Source organism: Zootoca vivipara, chromosome 12 (genome assembly GCF_963506605.1).
Source record: "Zootoca vivipara chromosome 12, rZooViv1.1, whole genome shotgun sequence".
Classification (NCBI taxonomy): domain Eukaryota; kingdom Metazoa; phylum Chordata; class Lepidosauria; order Squamata; family Lacertidae; genus Zootoca; species Zootoca vivipara.
The window spans coordinates 47,983,152-47,996,509 of record NC_083287.1 but is presented as its reverse complement, the minus strand read 5'-3'; the positions used below and the strand labels follow the sequence as shown (position 1 = coordinate 47,996,509).

Below are 13,358 nucleotides of genomic sequence, written 5' to 3'. Positions count from 1 at the left end.
AGTTGCCTCGGGCGGCAGGATCCACAGCGGCAACAGATCCTGATGTAGCTCTTTAGTCCCCTCCTTGTTCCTTATGTAGATCTTCACTCACCCTTTCTTCCCTGGTGGGGAGGGGGAGGCTGCCATTTTGTGGTTTGCCTAAGGTGCTGAAATGTATTGGTTTGGTCCTGATCATACATATATACAGTCACAAAGATGCTTCCACAATATTGCTATTTTGGCAGGTCCTTTTTATGTTTGTAATTTCTGCAAGGTGGCATGACTCGTCTGAAATTGCTCACGCGAGGCGTCCCCTTTTCATAAAGATCCACCACGCTTCAGTGTCCACAAAAATCTAAGCAGTAAAATTCTCATGTGAAAATGTCCTCCAGAAGCCTGCATTGGGATCTCACATGATCGTCTCTTGAAGTGCTTCATTAAGCTTGAGAGATCTGAGAAAGATGTTTGCAGAATAAAGTAATTCCTGATTAATGCTGAAGTGTCAAGGACTTGCCAGCCCTCTCGTTGTATTCCTATCAGGCATTTAATTGCTGAGCCGTGCCTGATTATAAAAAGCTTTAACAAATGAATTAAAAGAGAAAGTCAAAGAATAAAATGAAAACGAGCCAATGATATATTCCGTGCCCAATGTTTTTCTTGCAGAATAGAAGCTAACACTATGTAGGCATTATCCCAGGATGGAGGACTGGTTATATCAAAATTGCTTATTTAGTAGGGTTTTGCATGAGCCCCCCTCCCCCAATCTGATCTAGGGACTGAGAGAAGTTGTGCCTCTCCTTTCCCCACTGCCAACCACATGGGATTTTAAACTCTAATATTAATGTTTAAACATGCGGTTGTGAAGGGGGAAGAAGGAGATGCATGCAGACTTCCTATGAGTCTCCTTCTGTGCCTTCTTCTTACTGCCAGGCTCCCCCTCCCTTCAGGTGGACCCAATCCTTCCCAGAATGATCTGGGGCAACCTTAACCCAATTTGACCAAATCCCAGGCCAAACTGAGCCAGGATACATCTGGATCCAGTGCACAGCCCTAATATTTACTTCTACTATGTTCAATGGGGCTTACTGTCAGATAAGTGACCATTGGATCACAGCATTAGAAAGGACCTCTTCCAAAACAATTTTCCTCTCTGTGATGTGGTGCACATAGAGCTCTCCGCCCTTAAGTTCCCACGCTAACAAATTTTTTGGATCTCATGGTCTTCTTTCCTCCTTTTTTTATTTACGTAGAGGAGATCCTGAAGACCCATATTGCACACTGGTGGTCCCCCGATGGCACGAGATTAGCCTATGCAACTATCAATGACTCCAGAGTCCCCATTATGGAAATACCTATGTTCACAGGCAGCCTCTACCCTAAAGTGGAAACCTATCATTACCCAAAGGTAAGATGGATTTGATCTCTCTTAACACCTGTATCTTTTTACTTCCACCCGGTTAAAATACAAGAACATGTAGGAACGTAACCAGAAAAGCCCATTAGCTTTACATGGAATACTTTAATTCATCCTAGTAAACAAGTTTCAAAAATTACTAGCCTGAAAAGAAATTACTAGCCTGCTGAGAGCTGCCAGAGAAAGGTTAAAGCACTATATTTCTGTGTTGAGCTCATATCCACACCCCATATTTATGGCACATGACTTACCGTCCAAGTCCCGGATTGCAGAATCCGGGACCGGCAGCCGTGTGACACCGGACGTTGCATCGACGTAACTTCCGGTGTCGCTTTGCCCTTCTATGGGCACCCAAAATGGCCACCGCCGGCTTCAAAAGTAGCTTCTACGCATGACCGGAAGTGCGTTGACGCAACTTCTGGTGTCGCCCCGCCCATCTATGGGCACCAAAATGGCCGCTGCCGACACCGGAAGTCGCATCTACGCACTTCCGGTCATGCGTAGATGCAACTTTTGAAGCCGCCGGTAGCCATTTTTTGTGCCCATAGAAGGGCAAATCAGAAAGAAAAAAAATGGCCGCCGGCAGGAGAAAATAACGGAGAAAAATGGGAGACGAAGTGATACGGGGGACCACCGGGGAAAGGTAAGTAAAAACGGGGGTTTCCCGGGGAAAACGGGAGACTTGGCAGCTATGCCTCTTTATATGCCTGCTCACTTGCCTGCATGGGATTCCATGCTCTCACCAGCCCCTTGTTCCTGCTCACCAATGACTACTTGCCTAGTGATTAAATACAAGGCATCTTTAACCACTGTCCTAATCACCTCGAGATCCAATTGCATGACCATATATAGTTCATAGATTGTTTTCCCTGCAAAGCCATTCTGTGGCTTTCAGTTGAGCAGAAGGGGTAGAGGGGCTGGGGTGGTGAGAGGGCTGTTTCACCTTTTATTTGTCAGCTGTTTTTTTTCCACTCTGGCTACTTTGCATGGGGATTTTTCCCTTCTGAAGCAACCATAATGGCTTTGTATTTTAAAAATATAATAATCACCGGGGAACAATTTCAGAGCTATAGGTAGCGTGACATTTCTGAGCTACATCTGCATTCTCTCTATTTTTCTAATCCTTAGTCAGGTTCTGAAGTTTGCCAAATCCAGAACCAAAATCCTCATTTACCTTCTTACTTATAAACAGAATAAGTCATTTATTAAACACTTTTTTATCATTCTATCTTCTTTTGTCTTCTAGGTTGGAACAGAAAATCCGAGCATTTCCTTACATGTCATTGGTTTGAATGGGCCCACTCATGATTTGGAAATGACTCCTCCTGATGATCCAAGAATGAGGTTTGTGCTGTACTAGCTACTTGTGGCAAAGGCCTTGAGTTGTTACCTACCACTCCTTCGATTAAACCTCCTTTGTCCGTTATTATTGTTTCTAATTCCGCTGTCATTCCCCTCCTCTCTCCTTGTCTTAAGAGCTCAAGACTCAAGCTCTTATCTGCTTTGATGACAGAGAGGCTTGGGCTATGCAGATTTTTCATGGCCCCTCTAGCTACCATTGCAAAAATTGCTAGACTGAAAAGAAATTACTAGCCTGCTGAGGCCATTAAAACATCTGCTTGTTGGCACAGATCAGTCCAGGGGTCTCAGAAGGGTTATTTTAAAATGAAAATCCAGCTGATAACACTCCATGCCTATGGATTGTACTGTGGCTGTAAATTAAAGACAAAACAGCTTAAGTCTACTTAATGCATCTGTTAAAAAAATATTATTTGATACTCAGTTTGAATCCTGCTCTTCGGCAAAGAATAGGCTTTCCCATTTGATCCTCACAACAACCCTGTTGAGGTAGACTAGGCTGCAGCGGGCTAGCCAGCTTTATGGCTCAGCAATGATTTGAACCAGCAACTCCTTGCTAAGTCTATCACTTTGCTCATTACACCAGAACTGGAAAGGCTATGCCACAATAATGCCATGCTAAGGTTCGAAAGCATGTCAAAGTGCAAGTAGATAAATAGGTACCGCTCCGGTGGGAAGGTAAACAGAGTTTCCATGCGCTGCTCTGGTTTCACCAGAAGTGGCTTAGTCATGCTGGCCACATGACCCAGAAAAACTGTCTGCGGACAAATGCCAGCTCCCTCAGCCAGTAAAGCGAGATGAGCACCGCAACCCCAGAGTTGTCCGGTCAGGGGTACCTTTACCTTTTAAAGGTTGGAATCCTTTGCATGCTTGGCTTGGAAATAAATCCTACTGAACTCTTTTGAGTAGAACATGAATTGGATCATACTGACCCACAATACAATTAAGCAAGTATAGCTGTACACACCTACTTACCCCAAATGTAAAATATGTCTGTCCAATTGCCGTTTCCAGGGTGGTTAACATACCTAATGTCACCTGTGCCATAACGTCAAATGCTTGCTCCATTCTGACCTCCATATCTGACCTTTATTTTTTATTACTGTTATCATTTATTAAATTTGTATCCACCCCTTCCAAAGGAGCCTAGGGCAGCAAACAGCAAAAACTTTAAAACAGTGAAATTTAAGATTAAATGTTTTGCGCCGTGATTCTAAATAGTTTTAGCTTGAAAATGCATTCTTTTGAAAGCAGTGGGATTTCATGTCAGTGTAACCTTATGGAAACGATGCTTATCTTCTTCAAAACCTCTGATTAACTAAAAGCTTTGGATACCCTCCAGGGTAGTTGAATCAATGAGCTTGTGCTGTTTACTGTGTCCAGTATATTGCTAAGGTTAATTATCTGTACTCTGTGGAGTATATTATAGGTCTCAGATTTAATTTAGCACATTCAAAGCTCACCTTAAAGTCTGCTCAGATGACCTAGGCATTCAAAGGTTAACTATTTAGACATGACTTAGAACTATTTATAAAATGCATAGTCCTCAGAATGGTCCAGAATATATGCTGAAATGAGCTCTAATCTCAGTTTGAGCTGAGAACAATATATAATTCTGAAATTTGCAACCAGTTATTGGGGAGCATGAGCCTTTGAATAACAATTACTGGGAAACACAATTGTGCTCATGGGCTTCCTATAGGCATCTGGTACTATGGGGTCATGAAGAGTCGGACACGACTAAACAACTAAACAACAACAACAACTATGATAACAGAATGCTAGACTAGATAAGCCTTTGGTCTGATCCAGCAGGACTCTCCTATGTTCTGAACCACTCCTCTGCCATCTGGGTCTCATCCACTGTAACCATTAATCCAACTGAAAATAAATCATATTGAACCAGAAAGTAATATATCATCACCATCCTAATTACACAAACCATACGATCTGGTCCAACATATTCCTCATGCAAGATTTGGAATCCCTGGCTCTCAGCAGACGTCATCAAACCCTTAGTTTAGTGACCCAGTTTTGGATTGTCTGAATGCCTCTCTCTATTTCGATTTAAAAAAAAAAATCACCACCAAGTTCAAGAAAAGACATAAATATAGCCATCACACCATGTTGGAAAACCTCCTGATTCCAGCTGCTTTGGATTACTAGAAGGTGTAGGAGACAACAATTGGTCTTACTTTCACATTTATTCTTAAATTGTGCAAGCTTGCTATCAGTGGCCACTTCCATAGTTGGAAGCAGCATGTTTTTAGTTGGTGGAACTGCAAGAGAGGAGAGTTCTGTTGTGCTCAGGCCCTGCTTACAGGTTTCCCACAGACATCTGGGTGGTTCCTGTGAGAACATGATACTGAACTACATGGCCCACTTGCCTGAACCAGCAGGTTCTCCTTATGTTCTTATATTATGTTCTTAACGCTGTTGAAATGAGTTTTCCATTCTCTGCTTATTTTAGTTTTATTAACAAAAGGAAAACAAGCTGTTTTCCTAGAGCAGTGGTTCTCAATTAGCTAAGTTTTGCTCATTCAAAAGCCAAGCTTTTGAAAACGTTGATACCTCTGTGATAGTTTTTGTTATGTGAATGGTGCCACAGACCCCCCTGGGTGCGCAGACCACCAGTTGGGAACCAGTGCCCTAGAGAATATGCTGGTGCCAAGCTGTCATGTGAAAGAGAGGGAGAGAAAACATGTTTATGATACTTAATTTCTAGTGCACCATTATATTCCCCAAACTCCAAATGTTGGGCATGAGCAACTCACTTGTTCTGCCCTGCAGCAGAAAGCTTGTGCTCTGTCTTCTTATTTTGCTGGATAATCAGATCGTCTTCATCCTTCAGAGTCCTTCCTTCTCTGTATGCACAGCAAATCCTTTCCAGAATGCAAGCAATTTCTCCGGCGATGCAGCACATTAATCCCAACGAGAGCAACAACTCCTTTATACATATTTTATGGCAAACAAATGAACTCATAAAAATTTTATGGACTGTACACACTGTGAAAAGTCATTGTGTTATAATTTAAAGATGACTTTGACCTGTGCATTCCACTTGAATATGATAATGTTGCATGATTTGTCGGTCTTACAACTGCGACACTCATTCATTATCAAGTCATTTACCCCTTTCTTAGCTCAAGGGGGAGAAGTGGCACGCTGCATGCCTCGAGAACATAAAAAAGCAATAAGCAGGCAAGGGCCTGATTATGATGTAGGTAGTATGGGGATTCAGACGAAGTTCAAAGAGAGGAACACAAAAATGAATCCTTGACTTGTTACAATCATGACATATTGTAGTCTCATTCTGCATCAAGTTTATTAATAGTCCACATTCCAAAAACAAATATTTGGGTCTGTACAGTGAAGGGAAATTGTGTTCCTAAGGACATGTAAGAGTAGCACTCACATGCCTTCATTTGTTTTTAGGGAGTACTATATAACCATGGTGAAGTGGGCAACCAGTACCAAAGTTGCAGTAAATTGGCTGAACAGGGCACAGAATGTTTCTATCCTAACTCTCTGTGATGCAACAACTGGAGTCTGCACAAAGGTATTCATTTTTATTTACCTGCAGCATGTATAGTCCACATGCAACATAAAGTTCTCAGGGCAGCTTAAAACAAATTGAACATTCAATAGTAGTATCAGTGTTTCGATGCCAGGCAGCTGAACACCCGTAGCTTTTCGTTTGGCGTTTGTAGTCTGTACCAATTTTTTGAAGCCTGAAAAGGTGTGACCCAGGGTACATTTTGTGTGCATTGAAAGGAAAAGATGCATGCAGTTGGAATTGGAATAGGAAAATCCCTAGTTTCCCAGGGACAGATGTGAAGCTAACTGGCCTGTAATTTCCAGGATTCCCCCTGGACCCCTTTTTAAAAGTGTGCCCATCAGCCAGTACTCTTCAGTCTTTTGAGACTGAGACTCGGGGCCCAGCTTCAATTCAAACATGCATTTTGGAACTCATTTCTTAAATTTTTCATTATGCATTTGTATGGTGGTAGTGCTCCTGTTTCAGCCTACCTTAGATCAGCCAGCAACCTGCTATTAGGTCCAGACCCACCAGTTGAAGACTTAGGTCTTTCGGGTGGTTGTGTAGGGGTGGCATACGACCACCCCCTCCCCCATGCAGTGATGTAATATAGGAGCCAACTTAGACCTCCATGCAAAAGCTCCACCTGATGTAGGCCATGTTACTCATCATTATTCATCTCCCACACAAAAGTTGGGACAGGGTGAAATTTGACACACAGGATCAGCACTCAAACAGGTGTTCATATGTGGCCTGGGGCATAGCTTGGCCCATGTGTGTGGTAGAAGGGGGCGGATTTCAGTGTTCCTCCACCAAGCAAAACCCTGGGTTGCTTACGAACAATGTGAATAATTATCCTCTCACTGTTATTCACATAGATTACTGCCATGCTTTAAACACACTCACTTGTTTAATCAAGAGCAAAGGCCTTTCACGTTGTCTGCTCATAAATCATACTCAGGTGGGCTCCTCTGTGCTTGCTCAGCCACTGTTGGAATTGAGTCAAATAGCTTTCTGCCCTGATGAGCAAAGTATAATAGATGCAAACTACAGTACTGTATAATATTTTAATTATGTTGCTTTGTTTCAGAAACATGAAGATGAGAGCGTAGCCTGGCTGCACAGACAGGTAATAGTGGTCTTTCCATCTCCTTAATAAAAGGTTCCACACACAGGAAAAAGCAACAGAGCAGAACCACAAAGGGGCAAATGGAGAGATGCAAACACACAGATCCATAGTGACATAGGAACCTACCTTTTTATAATAAAGCTACTCTTTGCCTAGGGATGCTAACTCTGTGCGCTTGTGTTAGATGCAGCAACAGAGATGCAAGAGTTGGTAGGAAAAAGTGTTGACTGCCAGCTTACGCTTCAGCAGAGGCCTGCTTGAGAGTGGGCTGCTGCAGGCATGGGGGGGCCCAGAAGAAAGTAGACTCTAGTCCATGAAGCTTATGCCATAATAAAGGTTGTTTTTTTCCCTTAAGGTGCGGCACAACTCTTTCTTGTCCCCAGACCACTAAGTCATGTGGGGCACTGGTAGGGAGATGTTCAAACTGGAAGATAGACTGCCCTGCCTGAAAATGGTAGGGCTAACAGGGCAGAAGTTTCCTTAGTCAAACAGCTTTTGGTTCTGAACCATGGTTAGCAAAAAGCCATGGTTCAGAGTAATTATGATTGGTGTTTACATTGAGTCATTCAGAATGGCAGCGTTTTGCGAGGGGAAGGCATGTAGACAGATAGCAAAGTCTGGAGCAGCTGTTCCAGCTTAGTTGGTAGCCTTTGGCAGAAACAAAGTATTAAGCTGTAAACTCTTTTAACAGAAATCTATACGATTAGTGCCTTCTAGCTGTTTCTCTGTAGGCCATTGTATGCGCCTGTGATTTTGTGTTTTAACTGTGCAAAGGGATAATATATTTGAACATCAAAGTGCTGCGATGCCCAAAATCTCCTGAGGGTTATTTCTCTTGATCAGAGTCACAGAGCCGCTTCTCATTGAACAGCAACAGCAGAAGCCTTTGGAATTGCAGGGCTTCAAGATTCTAAGGATCAGCCAGCTCAGTTGTATGTTGTTTACAAGATATAGCCCTAGAACCTGGAAGGAGCTCTCTGCTACCTTACTACTGCTCTTGTCAGGGGCTCCATGGTATGACCTGTGAATGGTAAGGTATAGTTTAGTGGGACTGATGTGCTCAGGTGTAACAAACACTGTAGTTTCTTAAGGATGCTGAGGGTTATTTGGAAACCCCTGTTTCCCTCATGGGGCTACGGTTTCCAGAGTTCCCTCGGAAGAGGGATGGGTTGTTGGGCCATGCTGGGAATTGCAGCTCTGTGAGGGAAATAAGCTACAACTTATGTCCACAGTGTTTTGCACAAGGACAGCCTAATTTTCACTGAGCTGGATTTCAGCCGCAATCCTAAAAGATACATGGTTTGAATCCACATGTAGCTGAAGGAGCCTGGCAGAAGGATGGGACTGGCATGGTTGCTGTCTTGAGTGGTTTATTTCAAGATTCATGAATATTTATCTGTGCATTCATTTGCAACTGCTTGGTATTTGCAGAATGAAGAGCCCGTCTTCTCCAGAGATGGCAGGAGGTTCTTCTTTGTCCGAGCCATCCCTCAGGGAGGGAGAGGCGAGTTTTACCACATTGCCATGTCTTCATCGCAGGTGAGACAAAGCTCCGCTGCTGCTGCTGAACGCTTTTTTGGGTGTGGGTGAAAAGTAATATACCAAGAATATTGGCTCTCTGGATGTTGTTAGATTCAAGCTCTCATCAGCCTCTGGCAGCATAGCTGGTGGTCCTGGATGATGGGAGTTGTAGTCCAACAACATCTGGAAGACCACAGAATCCCCACCCCTGTAATACATTTACATTGGTAGTTTTGACAATATAACAAGTCAACACCTAGACATATCACATGCAAAGTATTTCCAAGAAAATGTGCATCTGTTGAAGACATCAACTTCTGAGTACTGTAGTGGGCTGATACACAAAGAGTGTTTTGCAAGAAATCCTGTGGCTGGCTTGCTATCAGTGGAATCTGCTGACACTGATACAAAGGGGGCTTAAATGGAAAACATAATTTGCAGACCAAAGAAAGAGGGATTGATGGGCGACTACCAAAGAGTGGAGAGGAGGCTCGTTCGGGTGTGAGCACTGAGAACTTAGGGTGCAGGGTGGGTTAGATCCCTTAGAAGAAAGGATTTCTGTATGTTTTTCAGATGCAACTTCTGTGACCCTGAAAAGTGAGCATCCATTTGTAGCCAAAGTGCTGGACTTAAACTAGGGAGAGAGGGCTCAAATTCCCACTGAAACTCACTGGTAACCTCAGGCCCAGCCACTGTCTTTCAATAGAGCCTGCCTCACAGGGTTGTGGCCACCTTGAGCTCTTTTGAGAAAGAGTGAGACAGAAGGGCAATAAGTAGATGCATGAGTGTCTTTTAAAAAACGCATCAGGAAAAGGGACACCAGGAAAACTTGCTCTGAAGAAGATAATGCAGATGTATGTTTGATCATCGTTAGAACACCTTGCTATATGTTTTGAAATTCATCTCTTCCTCCTTTCTCGGCAGCCCAACAGCAGCAACGATAATTTACAGTCAATCACATCGGGTGACTGGGATGTGACCAGGATTTTGGGATATGAGGAAAGGCACCATAAAATGTAAGGATCACCAAACCATGTCAAGTCAGCTTCCATGTCTTAGAAGGTTCAGTGACAGCACTGCAAGGGTAACTGGATTAGTGGAGCGCTTATGTGTGACCCAGTGGGCATTGCTCTGGGTTGAAACCTGTGATATGTGGTGTGGTGTAGTGGTTAAGAGCGGTAGACTTGTAATCTGGGGAACTGGGTTTGCGTCTCCGCTCCTCCACATGCAGCTGCTGGGTGACCTTGGGCTAGTCACACTTCTCTGAAGTCTCTCAGCCCCACTCACCTCACAGAGTGTTTGTTGTGGGGGAGGAAGGGAAAGGAGAATGTTAGCCACTTTGAGACTCCTTCGGGTAGTGATAAAGCGGGATATCAAATCCAAACTCTTCTTCTTCTAAATACAGAAGCTTGCATTACTTTGGTAAGTATGAAAGTCTCCTCTGTGAAATGGGTATAAGCATGAGAATCAGACTACTATTGTGAGGATGCTCCTGTCCAATGTTTTACCAACTAAAATGATTCATACTACTGTGGAGTAAGTAACTTCAGGACTGTGGCTTAAGGAGCATTTTGGATAAACTAGTGCTAAACAAAATTTATATGAATTTCTAGTTTTCCCAATGTAACAGAGTATTCAAAGAGTATTCAATGCTGCTTCTTGGGGGTGGGAGCTGTCATATTGCAAACATGGAATCTCTGAAGCATTTGAGTGCCTTTTAATCCAGCCTTTATATATATATAGAACATCCGATTAAAATCAGTACAATGGACAGCTCTTTTTCTATTGCTTTGTATAACTGCTGAATAATAAAAGTTCTTTAGAAATTTTCATCTGACAACTGGAAGGCTGGGCTAGTTTTGTATATTTAATTGCATTCAGCTAACGATTTTGACAAATGTGTGTTCAGCTGCATTTGGTGAACATATTGCATTTTCTTTTAAAGTTCTTTCCAAATGTGAAACATCCGCATGAGACCATTGGTGCACTGCTGCCAGGACGACATTTTTTTTAGCAAAACAAATTTGCACCTAGGTTTTCACCAAGCTGTGCAGTTCCATGACAGGCAGGTCCAATCATGTAGACATAGAATCATAGAATCATAAAATCATAGAGTTGGAAGAGACCATAAGGGCCATCCAGTCCAACCCCCTGCCAAGCAGGCAACACCATGAAAATCATGAGCTTTAGGGGGGGACAAAGGAAAGTTTCCCCCCCTATAATTTTGCCTCTTTTTTCTGTTCATTTTCCCATTTCAAGCTTGCAGCCACAGGAATAGAGACTTTCTTTTAAACAAAACAAGAGCTGGAATTAGAACTTAAAGGCATCAGAATAATGTTTCTAGGGTGCAAAGAGTCTATGGGGCATATCTTTTCCACCTTTCTTCTGAATAGTTTGTGCCTATGCAGACAACCCAGGTGAAATACTGCTCTCAAAAATCTGGTTATAATCTATGTCTATTTTATTCTAGCTATTTCCTCAGCACAGAAGAGTTACCAAGGACACGACATTTATACAGGTATGATTTATTTTCATAGGAACATAGGAAGCCGCCTTATGCCATCTTGCTCAGTGTTGCCTGCATTGGCTGGCAGCAGCAGCAGCTTACCAGGGTTTCAGGCAGGGGTCTCTTCTAGGTCTACCTGGAGCTACAAGGATTTAACCTGGGACCTTCTGCATGGGAAGGGAATTCTCCTTACCACTGAGCCATGGCAATTTCCCAGTTCTAAAAACCAAAGCTGCTGCGGACCAGACCATCACACCATGCCTAGGGCTGCTCCAAACCCCAAGCACATGGTTGAGAGAATACCCAACTCTGTCCAAGGTCCTGCCATCACAAATGCACATGCCTGTTCCAAGCAGTGCCAGCTGAATAATCCCACGTGTTGTTTTCTCCTCTTTCTCAGTGCCAGCACTAACGGGAACTTCAACAGGCAGTGCCTCTCTTGTGACCTGATAAACAACTGCACATACTTCAGTGCATCCTTCAGCCACAACATGGCCTATTTCATCCTGACTTGCGAAGGTAGGATTCTCATATTGTTATAAAACCGTGTGGCAAAACAGGCCACCTTATTAATAGTGCCGATAAGGAATCACTCTACAGCTGTACAAGGCTTTAAAAGCAGCCAAGCATGGCTGACTGCACCAGATACCCCCAACCTGGTGGTCTCCAGGTGTGGCTGGAATACAACTCCCACCATCCCAGGGTGGGTGTCGAGATGCAGGTCAGCACACAAGAAGCAGAGTCTTTCGGTGCAGTAAATTCTGTATTCAAGAAAATGGCACACAACACTCTCCACAGGTCCTGCCCTTATAGAGCAGTTGCCAGGACTGACGGCCCCCGCCTTCAACCCCCTCTAAGGCTCCTCTCCTGCCAGATGTTTCCCAAGCAGTCTCAAACTGTGTCTGGGTACCTGTAATCTCTGTTCTGCTCTGCACATGCCTTTGGAGACAAGGGGGGAGGGAAGCTGGTCACAGTAGGAGAGGCAGGCCCCCTGTATTCTCTGCTTCAGCCTCTAAGTCTGAGCTGCTCCCTGTCACAGACTCTCCTTGCTCGCTAAACCCCGTTGCCTCTTCCGCATCCAAAAACCACCACCACCCCGCTCTTTTCCCTCTGACATCTCCTCAGTGCCCCACCACCAATCCCTTGGCCTTGAGCCTTCCTCCTCTGGGGTGTCCCTTGGGGGTTCCCCAGCTGGTGCTTCCCACCATTTCTCGTCATTCAGCCAGTCCCTGCCACTGGGTGACCTTGCTGGCTGGGCCTGATGGGAGCCAAAGTCTGGGTATCTGAAGGGTACCTGGTTGAGGAAGGCTGGACTAGGCAGCCAGCTGCTTCCAGGATATATGATGTAAGACACTGGTGATGAGATCTGGGCTAAGCAGCCATTTCTCCTCCCCTTCCTCTCCCCACCCTGCAACTCCACCAAGCATTAAGCCAGATGGCAACAAGGCCCCTGCCAACCCTTCCATTGTAGAACAGCTGCTTGTGGAGCTCTCAGCTTCTGGAATTTGCTGCCATAAGAAACGAGGAAAGCCACGATAATCATTTGCCCGCTTTCAAGACAACCTGGCTTGGACAGGCTTTCGGGTTTATCACCATTTTAGAAAGCAAAATCGAGACACTTTGCCGGATGCTGTAGGGCTTGGAGCAAAGGTTACAATTTTACTTGAGAGTATATCCTGTTGAATTCAGTGGGACTTATTTCTGTTTAAACATGCATGGTTTAGGGTTGTAAACGTTCAGGTTGCGGCAGGGTCTCTGCAACGCGCGGCACTGTAAAGGAGGGGAGCTAAAAGCTCTTGGATGTTTGCTCAAGGCAATGTGAATGTGTTGTTTTGATTCCTTGTTTCTCACCCCTGTCACTGTCGAACTTGTTAGAATTAAATATCGCCACTGAACTTGTTAGAATTAAATC

At 44.0% G+C, this 13,358-nt stretch overlaps 1 protein-coding gene across 2 annotated transcripts in view; it reads left to right on the top strand.

Moving 5' to 3' along the window:
- DPP6 (dipeptidyl peptidase like 6) overlaps nucleotides 1-13,358 on the top strand; it is a 508,150-nt gene that overhangs the window by 467,971 nt on the left and 26,821 nt on the right. For both annotated transcript variants that reach the window (XM_060280914.1, XM_035129463.2), the window contains exons 9-16: nucleotides 1,230-1,384; nucleotides 2,640-2,737; nucleotides 6,188-6,311; nucleotides 7,381-7,419; nucleotides 8,851-8,958; nucleotides 9,865-9,956; nucleotides 11,411-11,458; nucleotides 11,847-11,965. In XM_060280914.1, coding sequence (XP_060136897.1) covers nucleotides 1,230-1,384; nucleotides 2,640-2,737; nucleotides 6,188-6,311; nucleotides 7,381-7,419; nucleotides 8,851-8,958; nucleotides 9,865-9,956; nucleotides 11,411-11,458; nucleotides 11,847-11,965 — 783 coding nt within the window. The remainder of the gene's footprint in view (nucleotides 1-1,229; nucleotides 1,385-2,639; nucleotides 2,738-6,187; nucleotides 6,312-7,380; nucleotides 7,420-8,850; nucleotides 8,959-9,864; nucleotides 9,957-11,410; nucleotides 11,459-11,846; nucleotides 11,966-13,358) is intronic.